The sequence below is a fragment of the Trichosurus vulpecula genome, chromosome 3 (assembly GCF_011100635.1).
Source record: "Trichosurus vulpecula isolate mTriVul1 chromosome 3, mTriVul1.pri, whole genome shotgun sequence".
In the NCBI taxonomy this organism is placed as follows: domain Eukaryota; kingdom Metazoa; phylum Chordata; class Mammalia; order Diprotodontia; family Phalangeridae; genus Trichosurus; species Trichosurus vulpecula.
Window position 1 is genome coordinate 317,631,751 of NC_050575.1, and position 14,936 is coordinate 317,646,686.

Genomic DNA, 14,936 nt, shown 5'->3' on the forward strand with positions numbered 1-14,936 from the left:
GCATGTATATCAAATTAAATAATGTGCTTTGAGAACCTCATAGTGCCTGTTCACATCCTGTTTATTAGTTTAGTTAATTCTAGTTTTGTAATCTTTGTGTATATTTGATATTTGGGATACTGTTAGCCACTGGATAAATCTCAAGTCTTGAACAGCATGATACTCATACTTCTAAATAGCTGAGTGTGCATCTGAGTTACTAACTAACGTGGTGCAGCTATAAGGGTAATTGGTACCTCACTGGCTTGACTCCAGATAAGGAAAATGAAGCCCAGGGTTGGGGCAAGGAGAAGAAAGGTAGGCAAGGATGGAGGAAGAAATCAAATTAAAGTTTTCCAGGATGAACCTACTGCTGGGCCCTCCTAGGTTTTGAGCTCACAGAGACAGTAGAGGAGTACATACTCAGCTATGGAAACAAGGTGCTGGGCATCTACTTTGGGGCTGTTGCCAGTGGCATTTCTTCCATTGGGGATCTTTTCCAGTTTGAGTCTACTTTCTTTTAATTCTATGCCCCCAGTCATTCACTTTACTTAGCTTATTAGGAGTGAAGTGGGCTTCTGCTTGCTAAAGGGATCATGGTTACATTTATCCCATTTTTTTATTTCCTCTGCCATCATTACAGAGAGATGATGTAGTCTATCATGGCTTGACCCTACTACACACTCCAACTATCATGGTAGTCTTTGCTTACTTTTTCAGCCAAATTATTTAAAAAAAAAAAAAGCTATCGATGTACGTTGCCTCCCTTCATTGCTCTTCTCTTACTCCTCGGTCCTTTATGGTCTGGTTTTCAATCTCATCACTCAAATGAAACTGTTCTCTCCAAAGTTACCAGCAATCTCTGACAAATTTGATGTTCTTTTCTCAGTACTCAGTTCTTACAGATTTCTGCTGTATATAACACTGCTGATCACTCTTCTTTCTAGGTATTCTCTCTTCTCTGGCTCTCATACTGTCTTTTCATTCCTCAGTCCCCTTTACTAGTTCTACATCCATATCATACCTTCTAGCTGTGGATATAATTCATAGCTTTGTTTTTGGTCCTCTTTTCCCATTATACTTTTCCCAGCAGTCTTTATCAGCTACTATGAGTTTAATCATCATCTCTATGCAGATGACTTATAGGTTTTTGTATTAAGTGTCAGTCTTTCACTCCCCTACCCTGCCCAAAAGTAGTAATCTCTCCACTAAGCTTCAGTTCCACATCACTATGTCCAATAGGACATTTCAGATTGCATGTCCCAGAGGCACTTAAAACTCAACATATCCAAAACAAAATTCTCCCAAACTCCCCTCTCTCCCTTATTTCTAAGGGTACCACTGTTTTCCTATATTCCTCACTCTCATCCAGTGTATCTAATAGGGTGACAAATCTTATTCTATCTACCTCTAAAACATCTCTCCTATCTGATAGCTTTGATCTTCATTCATAGGCATCACCTTAGTTCAGAAACTAATCACTTCTTGGCTAGACTATTGTAATAGTCTCTGAATTGGTCTCCTTGCCTCAAGTTTCTTCCTACTCCAGTTCATTCTCCACATAACTATCAAAGTGATTTTCCTTTAACCATGCCATTCCTCTACTTAATAAACTTCAGTGGCTCCTTAATTGTTCTTAGGGTCAAATATAAACTCCTTGATTTGGTTTTTTAAATCTTTTTATAACTTGATCCTAACCATTTTTCTCCCTTAATTATATATTACTTCCTCTTGTGGGCTGGTGGATTTATTTGGGACCTAGTTGTGGACCCTTTGGGCAGAAAGTGTATTAAGATGGCTCTAAGACTATGGAGATGAGCTCTTTAGATCTCAGAGACCTTCCTTGAGAACTACTTTAAAATGATGTGTGTGTGTGTGTGTATGTGTACACACATGTGTGTATATATATATATATGTCAAATTTATTTTTAGCATTATTTTTTTGAGTTTGAGTTCTCCCTCAAACATTGAGACAACAAACAATATATGTTATACATCTGAAATCATATTTCCATATTAGCCATATTGCAAAAAAAAAGCAAGAATAATAAAGTACAAAAATTAAACTTCACATTGCAAATAGTTTATCAGTTCCCTCAATGAAGGTAGATGCCATTTTTCGTCATGATTCCTTTGGAATTGTCTTGGATCATTATATTGATCAGTGTATCTAATTCTTTCACAGTTGATCATCATATAAAATTGCTGCTATAGCGTATAATATTCTCCTGGTTCTTCTCACCTCACGCTGTATCAGTTCATGTAAGTCTTTCCAGGTTTTTCTGAAACCATGCTGCTCATCATATCTTCTAGTACTATAGTATTCCACCACAATCATATGCCACAACTTTTTCAGCCATTCTCCAATTGATGGGCATCTCTTTAATATCCAATTCTTTGCCACCACATAAAGAGCTATTATAAATATTTTTGTTATATAGAACCTTTTCCTTTTTCCTAGATCTCTTTGGGATACAGACCTAGTGGTAGTGTTGCTGAGCCAAAGAGTTTGCAGTTTTATAGACCTTTGGGCATAGTCCCAAATTTCTTTTCAGAATGACTTAGATCAGTTCACACCACAAACAGTGCTTTAGTGTCTCAATATTTGCAGATCCCCTTCAACATTAGTTATTTTCCTTTTCTGTCATATTAGCCAATCTGATAGGTATGAAGTGGTACCTCAGAATTGTTTTAATTTGCGTTTCTCTAGTCAGTAGTGCTTTAGAGCATTTGTTCATATGAGTGTAGATAGCTTTGATTTCTTCTTCTGAAAACTGCATGTTCATATCCTTTGATAATTTATCAATTGGGGAATGATTTGTATTCTTCTAAATTTGACTGAGTTCTGTATATATTTGAGAAATGAGGCCTTTATCAGAGAAATTTGTTGTGAAAATGTTTTCTCAGTTTCCTTCTAAGTGTGGCTGTATTATTTTTGTTTGTATACAGTCTTTTTATTTTCATGTAATTAAAATTATCCATTTTACATCTAGTAGTACTCTATCTCTTGTTTGGTTATACATTCTTCCCTTATCCATAGATCTGACAGGTAAAATTTTCCATACTTCCCTAATTTGCTTATGATATCACCCCTTATGTCTAAATCATGTACCCTTTTTGACCTTATCTAGGTAAACTTTGTGAAATATTGGTCTATACCTAGTTTCTGCCAAACTTTTTTCCAGTTTTCTCAGCAATCTTTTTTTTTTTTTTTTACAAATAATGAGTTTTTTTTTTTTGTTGGAGGGGGGAAAGCAAGGGAATTGGCAATTGACTTGCCCACAGTCACACAGCTAGTAAGTGTGTCAAGTGTCTGAGGCCAGATTTGAACTCAGGTCCTCCTGACTCCAACACCTGTGCTCTACTCACTGCACTACCTAGCTGCCCCTAGAATAGTGAGTTCTTGCCCCCAAAGCTTAGATCTTTGGGTTTATGAAACACTGGATTACTATGGTCATTCACTATTGTGTATTGTGTACATAATCTATTCCACTGAGTCACCATTCTATTTCTTCATCAGTACCAGATTGTTTTGATGATTACCACTTTGTAATATAGTTTGAAATCTGGCACTGCTAGGCTGCCTTTGTTTGCATTTTTTTCATTAATTCCCTTAATATTCTTGACCTTTTGTTCTTCCAGATAAATTTTGTCATTATTTTTCTAGCTCTATAAAAGTACTATATATAAAAGTGTGTGTGTGTATATGTGTGTGTGTGTATATATATATATATATATATATATAGTATACATATATACTATATAATATTTAAAGTATATATATAGTATACATATATACTACATAATATATAAAGTATGTATACTATATGTAAAAGTACTTTATTGAACAAGTATTGAATAAGTAAATTAATTTTGTAGAATTGTCATTTTTATTATATTAAGTTGATTCACTAGGATTTTCTAAGTATACCATCATATCATCTGCAAAGAGTGATAGTTTTATTTCCTCATTGCCTGTTTCTATTCCTTTAATTATTTTTCTTATTATTATACCTGGCATTTCTGTTGTTGTTCAACCTTTGTACTTGAAGAGGACCGATGACACCATGATGTTGGGGTCAAAGTACAGTGTAATTGACTGTGGCTAATACAGTCCCAGAAGGTTGTACCACAGGTCTGACATAAATGGTCCATTTGAACATTTGGGATAGAGATGTCTCTAGAGTTGTGCATCTCACATTTCCTTTGTGCTACTGTGATTCTGCTTTCCTCGTAGAGTACAGTGACTTCTTTGATCCATGCGTGCTGTGCCAGCTGGTCCTGTGCAAGCATCTCGTGTCTCACAATTGATACCAAAGTTCTTCATAGAGGCCTTGAGAGTTTCCTTTTATTGCTTCTCTGACATCCATGTGAGCATCTTGGCATTTGAACCACATGGCCAGCCTATCAGAGTTGTGCTCTCTGCATTAGTTTTAATGCTTGGCAGTTTGCCTTGAGAGAGGACCTCTGTGTCCACTACCTTGTCTTGCCAGATAATCTTGAGAATCTTTCTAAGACAATTCAAATGGAAATGGTTCAGTTTTTGGCATAACGTTAGTTGACCTGACAATGGCCTTTGATACTATCAGTCATAAGGACTGATGGAAGATCATGGTGAAATTTGTTGGCCTGGAGAAGTTCACAACTATGGTGCTCGAGTTTCATGATGCCATGTTCACACAGGTTCTGGATAAAGGACTTTGCTCTCATACTTTCTCAGTCACCAATGAAGTGAAGCAAGGCTGTGTGCTTGTTCCCATGCTTTTGAAAAAGTATGATGTTTGGGGCAGCTAGGTGGCACAGTAAAAAGAGTACCGGCCCTGGAGTCAGGAGGACCTGAGTTCAAATCAGGCCTCAGACATTTGACACATGTACTAGCTGTGTGACCTTGAGCAGGTCACTTAACCCCAACTGCCTTGCCTTCCCCCCTTCAAAAAAAAAAAAAGTATGATGTGTTCTGCAGTATTTTCAGGTGCTTTCAATGAGGATGAAAACAGAATCAAGGTCAGCTACCCTACTGAAGGTAAACTATTTAACTTGAAAAGATTAAGAACCAAGACTAAAGTGAAGAGAAAGTTGGTGTGCAACTTTTTGTTTGCAGATAACTATGCACTCAATGCAGCCTCCGAAGTCAGTATACAACAAAGTATGTATTAATTCTCTACTTGTGCTAATTTTGGCCAATAATAAACATTAAGAAAACAGAGGTTTTCCACCAGCCAGCACCACACAGTATATACGTGGAACCATTGGTTACAGCAAATGGAGAAAGTTTGAATGCTATGGATAAATTCACTTACCTTGGCAGTGTACTTTCTAGGAATGTACGCATAGATGATGAAGTTGACGCATGCATAGAGGTAGCTCACCATTCGGGAGGCTCTGAAGGAAAGTGTGGGAGGGAAGAGATATTAGACTGCTTACCAAACCCAAGACTGTCATGGTTTCACAATGTTGTGCTGACTTCATTGTTGTATGCTTGTGAAACCATGACAGTCTAATAGCTAGCATTTCTAATACAGTATTGCATTTCCAATGCAGTATTGAATAATAGTGGTGATAATGGACATTCTTGCTTCACTCCTGATCTTACTGGGAAGGCTTCAAATTTATTCTTATTACAGATAATGCTTACTTTTGTTTTTAGATAGGTACTATGTATTATTTTAAGAAAAGCTCCACTGATTCCTATGCTTTCTAGTGTTTTTAATAGGAATGGATGTTGTATTTTGTCAGAGCCTTTTTCTGCACCTCTTAGTATAATTACGTGATTTTTGTTATTTTTAAAAATTGATATGGTCAGTTATACTGATAGTTTTCCTAATATTGAACCTGTCTTGCATTCCTGGCATAAATTCCATAATGTGTAATCTTGGTCATATATTGCTGTAATCTCTTTGCTAGTATTTTATTTAGAATTTTTGTATTGATATTCATTAAATAAATTTTTCTATATTTGCTCTCCCTGGTTTAGTTATCTAAATCGTATTTGTGTCATAAAAGGAATTTGGCATAAAAGGAATTTTTTGCCTATTTTAAAAATAGTTTATATAGTATTAGAATTAATTATATTTAAATGTTTGGTAGAATTCACTTGCAAATTTATCATTTCTGGGGATTTTTTTCTTAGGAAGCTTATTGATAGCTTGTTCAATTTCTTTTTCTAATATGGGATTATTTAGGTATTCTATTTCCTCTTCTGTTAATCTGGGCAGTGAAAGTTTTTGTAAATCTTCAATCATTTTACTTAGTTATACTGGCATGTTATTATTTGGTCTTCATTTTTTGAGAAGACTGGTGATATCACAGTGTTGTCTTGACTTGTGTGTGAATCGGATTTAAGTGAGGCAGAGTTGAGCAAAGTCACTCACTTTCTCTTCCAGAGTCATAGATGTCCAGTTGCAGAACAAAAGTCAAGAAAACTAACAATGGCTAGGGAGGCAGTGCATGACCTTAACACCTTCCATGCCTGACCAAGTTCTAAGTGCTCAACAGCACTGCTTCATTCACCTTTCTGGCCATTGGAATAAATTGTTCTCATTTGCCTATTTTGCTGGGAGAAGTCTTTACATACTTGGAGTAGACATTCCTGTAACTCACCCTCAGCCCATTTGCCAAGGTGGTTTTATTGGGGTGTGGCCACTGCACATGCTACAGCTTCTTGGAGCCACAGGTGGCATATATTTGGACAAAATAACTCCTAATGATTGCTTCAATTCCATCTTCATTAGTGGTGAATTCATCTTTTTTATTTTTTATACTGGTAATTTGGTTTCTTTTTTTTTTAATCAGATTAACCAATGCTCGCTCTATCTATCTATCTATCTATCTATCTATCTATCTATCTGTTTATTTATGAGCCAGTTCCTGGTTTTATTAGCTATATGGGCATTTTTAATTTGCCTTTTTCTAGTTTTTTAGTTGCATGCCCAATTCATTGATCTACTCTTTCTTTTATACAAACACACACACACACACACACACACACACACACACACACACACACGATATAAACTTCCCCCTAAGTAATGCTTTGGTTACATTCCACAAATTTTGGAGTGTTGTCTCATTGTTGTCATTTTTGTTTTGTTTTGTTTTTTGAAGAGGGAAGGCAGGGCAATTGGGGTTAAGTGACTTGCCCAAGGTCACACAGCTAGTAAATGTGTCAAATGTCTGAGGCCAGATTTCAATTCAGGTCCTCCTGACTCCAGGGCTGGTGCTCTACTCACTGTGCCACCTAGCTGCCCCTGTCATTTTCTTTAATGAAATAATTCATTGTTTCTATGATTTGTTCCTTGATCCACTCTTTAGGATTATTTATTTTCCAATTAACTTTTAATTTGTGCTTCCATGGCCCTTTATTAAATGTAATTTTTATTGCATTATGGTCTGAAAAAAGTACATTTAATATATCTGCTTTTCTGTCATTTGGTTGTGAGGTTTTTATGGCCAGTTTTTGTGAAGCTGCCATGTCCAGCTGAGAAAAAAGGTATACTCCTTTCTATTTCCATTCACTTTTCTTCAGAGATTCATCATATCTAGCTTTTCTAAGATTCTCTTCATCTCTTTGACTCTTTCTTATTAATATTATGCTTAGATTTATCTACTTCTGAGAGGAGAAAGATGAGTTCTACCAGTAGTATAATTTTACTCTCTATTTCCTCTTATGATTAATTTATATTTTTCTTTAAGAATTCCTTTAATTTTCTTTTAAGAATTTGGATACTACGCTATTTGGTGCATGCATACATACATACATACACATGTATATGTATGTTTATTGTTATTGCTTCGTTGTCTATGGTTCCTTTTAGCAAAATGTAGCTTCCCTGCTTATCCCTTTTAATTATGTCTAATTTTGCTTTTGCTTTGTCTAAGGTCATGATTGCTTTCTCTGCTATTTTAACTTCAGCTGAAGCATAATAGAGTCTGCTCCAGCCCCTTATTTTAATTCTGTGTGTTTCGCTATTTCAAGTGTGCTTCTTGTAAACAACATACTGTTGGATTCTGGTTTCTAATCCATTCTGCTATTTCCTACCATTTTATGGGTGAGTACATCCCATTCACATTCACAGTTATGAACTATGCATTTTTCTCCATCTTATTTTCTTCTGTTTATCCTTCTCTCTCTCTCTCTTTTTATCCTGTCCCTCCTCTAAAGTTTGTTTTCCTTCTGACCACTGCCTTCTTTTATCTGCCCTCCCTTTTAGCACTCCTCCACTTTCTCTTATGCCCTTCCCCTCCTACTTCCTTGTTGTTCCTTTACCAGTAGAGTATGTATAGATATTTTCCCTCCTTGAACAAATTTAGATGTGAGTGAGGTTCAAGCATTGCTCTCATTTCCCCCTCCACTGCTAAAGCTCTTCCTTGCATGCCTCTTTTATGTGAGTTAATTTTCCTTATTCTTCCTCTCCCTCCCCCTTCTCCCAAGGCATCTCTTTTTCTCAACCATTCATTAAAAATAAACAAAAACACACAGACATTATCCCAACTTAATCAACTCACTGCTATATCTTCTTTCTATGTAGAATCCTCCTAACTGCTCTAATATAATGACAGAGTTCTTAGAAAATACATATATCTTCTGTTATAGAAAGGTTTAACTTTATTGAGTTCCTTATGCTTTCTCTTTCAAATTTACCTTTTTGTGCTTCTCTTCAGTCTTGTTTTTAAAAGTCAGAGTTTCTGTTCAGCTCAGGGCTTTTCATAAGGAATGCTCGAAAGTCCTCCATTTCATTAAATGTCCATTTTTTCCTGTAGAAGGGTTATAATCGCTTTGGCTGGGCAGATTATTTTTGGTTGTAATCTCAGCCGTTTTACTTTCCAGAATATCATATTCTAGGACCTTCCCTCCTGTAATGTGGTAGCTCTGTGGTAGCACTGATAGAGATCCTGACTGTGGCTCCATTGTATTTGCATGGGTTGTTTTTTTTTCTGGCTGCTTGAAATATTTTCTCTTTGATCTCTGGAATTTGGCTCTGATATTACTGGGTGTTTTCATTTTGGGATCTCCTTCAAGTGGTGATCAGCAGATTCTTTCAATTTCTGTTTTATTCTCTAGTTCTAGGATACTGGGGCAGTTTTCCTTGATAATTTGAAATATGATGTCTAGGTTCTTTCTTTGATCATGACTTCCAGGTAATCCAATAATTCTTAAATTATCTCTCCTGAATCTTTTTTTCCCGGATCAGTTGTATTTCCTATGAGATATTTCACATTTCTATTCTCTTTCCCACTCTTTTGACTTTGTTTTATTGTTTCTCAGTGCCTCATGGAGTCATTAGCTTTACTTAATCTTATTTTTTTTTTGAGGCTTTGCTTGTAGTTGTTTTGACTTCTTTGTTTTCTTCTGAGTTTGTTTTATGGTCAGGGTGTGTGTGTGTGTGTGTGTGTGTGTGTGTGTGTGTGTGTGTGTGTTTGCTCTTTGCTGTTTGCTGGTGTGGGGCATGGGAGGGGGTGCTGTCTCAAGCTTCAAGCCTTTTTCCACTGCTGTTTTCAGAGCTGGTTCTGGGTGTATGGCATTTTTTTGGTACTTCTAAGGTGGTGTGTTCTGGGGAGAGTGGTGTGCTCATTGCTCTCTTTGTTTGTATCCTCATCCTTACCTCAGAAGGGCCCCTCATCCCTTGGGATTGTAGTCAGTACTGCTCCTCGGGGCCCCTCCTCCTTCAGGACCAGAAATGACATTGCTCCTCAGAGTTTCTGATCACTTGAGTCCAGAAGTGATGCTGTTTCTCTCAGCTTCCATTTCCTTACTACCAAAAGTGCTTCTCTCTGCCCCATAAATGGGTATAAACAATGAAGTTGCCAAACAACATCTGGTCCTGGGTCCAAGGCTAGCACAGAGGTACCCTGTAATCTCTTTCTTACCAGTTGCCAGGTTCCCTTTCCATCTCTTACTTCAGAGTTCCTGAAGTTGCTGCTGCTTTTTTTTGCCACCACCTATTCTCACCACTGCTGTTTCATCCTGGTGGGCTCTGGGACAGACTCTACCCCCATGTAATAGAACTCTCTTTCTTACCTCTTGTGTTGTCTAAGGCTAGAAGAATGTCTCACTCTGACCTTTTGTTGGTCCTGCCACTCCAGAATTCAATTTGAGGCATTATTTGAAAGTTGTTTGGAGGGGAATGTTGAGAGAGCTCAGCTGAGCCACTCTCTACTGTACCATCTTAGACTCTGCCCCTTAGAGCTTTTAGTTAGAATAAGCTAGGAAAGGCCAACCTTGGACCAGGAGAACTGATGATGAAATGTTTCTTTTCTCTTAGTAGAGAAAACTATGGATAGAGAATATTGCATCTTTTGTTAGTTTTCTTGATCAATTGGTTCTGCATAACTATTGTTCTTTGTTATAAGGGATTGATGTTCACTAGGAAGAAGGGTGGCATAGTAGTAAATGACACTGATGAAAAATCCAAAAGGCCTCCATTGTTTAGGGGGGAAAAAAGCCAACCAGGGTAAATTTACTTTCTCTGTCCTTTCCTTAATTCTTATTTTGAAAGTACTAGGCAGACTGTTTTTAGCATATGCTCTGCTGATTGATTTTATGACAACAAAATTTGTTACTCTGGTTACAATTAATATAAACCATACCTGACACCCATTTGCAGATTTTCTCTTATATTTAATTTGGACTAGTTAGAATGAACCTTAGAGTACTGCAATTAGGTGTTAAAAAATGTAGTTTGGATATATTGTTATTGATCAAAAGAAACTAAATATAGGAAGAAAGTGCAGCATTTATTTATTTAAGATTAATTTGCTTATTTTTAGTTTTTAACATTCACTTTTATAAGATTTTGAGTTCCAAAATTTTCCTCCCTTCCTCCATTCCCCCATCCCCAAGACAGCACACAGTCTGATATAGACTATGCATGTATGATCATATTAAACATTTCTACATTAGTCATACCATGAAAGAAGAACCAGAACAAAAGGAAAAAACCACAAGAAAGAAAAAACAAAAAACAACCAAAAAAAGAGAAATAGTATGCTTCGATTTCCATTCAGACTCTATAGTTCTTTCTTTGGATGTGGATAGCTGTGGATAGCATTTTGGAACATCTGAGATCATTAAAACCCACTATTTATAATGGAGTACAGCTAGTGTTAAATATAGTATTTTTTTTTTACCAGGGTCAGCAATTTATTTATTATCTGAAAGATCATGAAAAGACACTGAAAGGAATTATCCAGCCTGAAAAAGTGTGGAAAGATTGTGAACTAAACTGATAGAGGGACTACCCATGCTAATAAGTAATAAAGATTTTATTTATTAATGTGAAAATGTATTAGTTTCCCCAAGATAATAAGATTTTTGAGATTTGCTTTAAAACTGGATCCTTATCCCAAATGCCCCTTCCTGGCATGGTCACACTTCCTACACATTTCCTGAGAATCATAAAGTTAGAAATTTAAGAAAAATGTGAAGAAATTCCTGTTATTCTAAGACTTAAAAAAAAATCCAAGTTTTATGTTTATATCATGAATCTATTTTTACCACCATTATCGAAATCAGATGCTCTTAACCTGGGATATGTGAATTTGTTTTTATAAATACTTTGGTAATTAATTCAACATAATTGGTTTCCTTTCATAATCATAAATGTTTTCTGCATTTTAAAACATTTTCTGAATTGGTGTGTCTGTAGGCTTCACCAGACTGCCAAAAAAGGGTACATAGCACAAAAAAACTGAAGAAACTGGGAATCCCTTATCTATATCTTTGTTTGAAAACCTTTCTGTATGTTTATTGACAAAGGATTGTTAATTTGACTCCATGTAAGCTGAGCATTATGACTCAGAGGTGGCGCTCACCATTGGTGATCTGGATCATTTACATCAATTTGAAGAAAAAACCAACATAAACTTACCTATAATCTTTTGTCACATGTACACTAAAATAGAAGGGAAATCACAGACTCATATCTAATTGTTTTCTGAACTTAAAAAAAACTCACCAAGGATTTAAAGAAAAGAAAATTGATGTGAATTGTGTTTTAGAGTTATGTCAAGTCTTCTTAAGGATCTAAAATTACTTAAGAGACATTTTCTTGATAATTTTTATAGCACTTTTAAGGAAGAGGCAGGTGACAATCTCCACTGAGTTCAACTTCACCTCCTCCATTATATTGTTTCACATTATTCAAATTCATCTTTGTCTTATTGTGTTCTTTTTTTCCCCTAGGTCAAGCTCCTTGAAGATAGGAGCTATAATTAATAAGTTTTCTAACACTTAAAGAATAGGCATTCCTAGCTTGTTGAACTAAATGCAATTAAACTTCTTCCCTGTGAACCATTCTGCTTCTTCCTTTCTATTGTTGCTGAAACCTTTCCTCTTTAGAAGTAACCTGTGTTCAATTAAAAGTGCTAGAAATTTCCCCACCTTATTTTCCTTTGTTGGAAGTACACAAAATATACTCTTTGTCAGTGCAACACTCCCTTTAAATAACTAGTTCATTTTAAGTGATTATAAATTCCTTAAATATTCGTTCTCTTGGGGCAGCTAGGTGGTGCAGTGAGTAGAGTCAGGAGGACCTGAGTTCAAATCCCACCTCAGACACTTGACACACTTACTAGCTGTGTGATCTTGGGCAAGTCACTTAACCCCAATTGCCCTGCCTTTCTCCCTCCAAAAAACAAAACAAAACAAAATATTCCTCCTCTGTGGCTTTAAAGAATCCATTTTAGATAAAAAGTTATGAGTTGAATAATAATTACCAAGCCCCCAGTTGGTGAAATTCTTATTTAGGCAGAGGTTAGGCTCTCTTTCTAAATTTACATTGATATATTATCTCTAGCTAACCCCTTCCCTACTTTGTGATAAAGCAAAATTGATTACTAAAATGTTTGGCTAATAAAATAGAAGATTACATAGGCATCAGGAGGGGAAATTGGAGAAGAAAAAGCATGTCTTTTCTTGGAACTTCTTGAAACTGGTGATGTTAACCCTAATCTTCTGCTCTAGGATGTTTGTAGAGCCAGTGGCTCTCCTTGATGGCTCTCTTATCTGCCATAGGGAAGGGAAGAAAAAGATAATAAATATTAAGTGCCAGGCACTGTGCTTAGCATGTCTCATCATTTGATGATAACTCAGTCCTATCTTCTCTTTCTCTTTGACTGATTGCCCCCAGTTCTTGGCTCAGCTCTGTATGACCCAACTCCCTCTTTTCTACTTCCAGACCCTGGGAATCTCTATCTGATCTTGAGGTAGTTCCTCCTTTTATACAGATTTCCTAGGACAATACCAGGTCTCCTGCACAATGGCTTTGATTGATTCTGTGTGGATGTACAGGCCTTGTTCACACTGTGCTTTAGTCAAAAAGTGTTCTAACTCTAGGATAATCAATGGAGCAGTACCATTACCCTTATACTGATAATATAAATGCCTGAATTTTTACCTAGCATAGAAGGCATTTAGTACAGTACCTGTCATATAGAAAGCACTTAATAAATGCTTTTGTATGCATAGACTGATGATCTCAGAAGTTTTTCTCTTTTAAAATGCCATTTCCTAAAGGGCGTGACCCTATGCTAGTTCAATTTCTCCTCATGTAAATGCCAACTGTATCAGTGGAAATTAGCTCACTAAAGAGGGCACTATTTTAAGCTGAATTTAACTTTTCTTTGAACTATGTTATTTACTTGTTCTCTTTATCCAGACAGGCATGGTACGTTGTGATACAGCAGTTGGAACACCTGATTACATATCACCTGAAGTTCTGAAGTCACAGGGTGGTGATGGCTGTTATGGACGAGAGTGTGATTGGTGGTCTGTAGGTGTTTTCCTTTTTGAGATGCTGGTTGGTGAGTAAACACATTCTCCTGATCATTTTCCCTTCTCTCCTTCCACCTTTCCATGTTTTACTTTGAGAGTTTGAGTAGACAAAATTATGTGTGTGAAAGTCAAGTCAACAGTCATTTATTAAGTGTCAGGCACTGTGCTAAGTTCTTACAATGAAAAGATAGGCAAAAACCAGTCCTTTCTCTCAAGGAGCTCACAGACTAATAAAGTAGACAGCATGAAAAGAACTATGTACAAACAAGATAGGATAAATTGTTGGATAAATTGGAAATGACCCCAAAAGCAAAGCACTAGCATTAAGGTAGATCAGGAAGGGCTTCAAGAGATTTGAGCTGGGACTGGTGGGAAGCCAGGAGGCAGAGATGTGGAGGAATTATTGGAATGGGGGACAACCAGTAAAATGTGTGGAATTAGGTAATGGAATGTCTTATTCAAGGAATAGCAAAGGAGGCCAGTGTCACTGAATTATAGAATATGTTGGGAGGGGGGGCAGAGTGGAGGGGTTAAAGTGTAAGAAGACTAGACAACCAGGAAAGGACCAGGTTTTAAAGGGTGCTAAAAGTCAAACAGAAGAGTTTATACTTGGTCCTGGAGGCAATATGAAACCACTAGAGTTTATTGAATATGGGATGACTTGGTCAGACCTGCACTGTAGGATGATCAATTTGGCAACTAACTGAAGGATAGACTGGAATGGGGAGAGACTTGAGGCAGAGGAACCAGCCAGAAAGTTATGGTAACACTCCATGTTTTTATGAGAGATGTTAACAAAGAAGGTAGAAATAATAGGACTTGGCAACCAATTGAATATGGGGGATGAGAAATAGGATTTCAGGATGATACCTAGGTTCTGAACCTGGGTAGCTGGGAGGATGGTTGTCAAGGTTGCCCTTGACAGTAACAGGAAAGTTTGGAAGAGGAGCAGGTTTGGAGGGAAAGATAATGAGTTCCATTTTGAACATGCTGAGTTTGAGATGTTTGTGGGGCATCTATTTCAAGGTGTCTAATAGGTTGCTGGAGATGCCAAGAATACAGTTTTCAGAAGAGAGGTTAGGGATAGATAAACAGATCTGGGAGTCATCTCAGAGGAGATAATTGAATTCATGGGAGATGATGAGATCACCAAGAGAGATAGTATAGAGGAAGTGCAGAGGTCCCA

General features: G+C 36.7%; 1 protein-coding gene across 4 annotated transcripts in view; it reads left to right on the forward strand.

The window, feature by feature from the left end:
• Positions 1-14,936, forward strand: part of ROCK2 (Rho associated coiled-coil containing protein kinase 2) — a 173,844-nt gene that overhangs the window by 110,486 nt on the left and 48,422 nt on the right. For all 4 annotated transcript variants that reach the window (XM_036750187.1, XM_036750186.1, XM_036750188.1 and 1 more), the window contains exon 6: positions 13,635-13,779. In XM_036750187.1, coding sequence (XP_036606082.1) covers positions 13,635-13,779 — 145 coding nt within the window. The remainder of the gene's footprint in view (positions 1-13,634; positions 13,780-14,936) is intronic.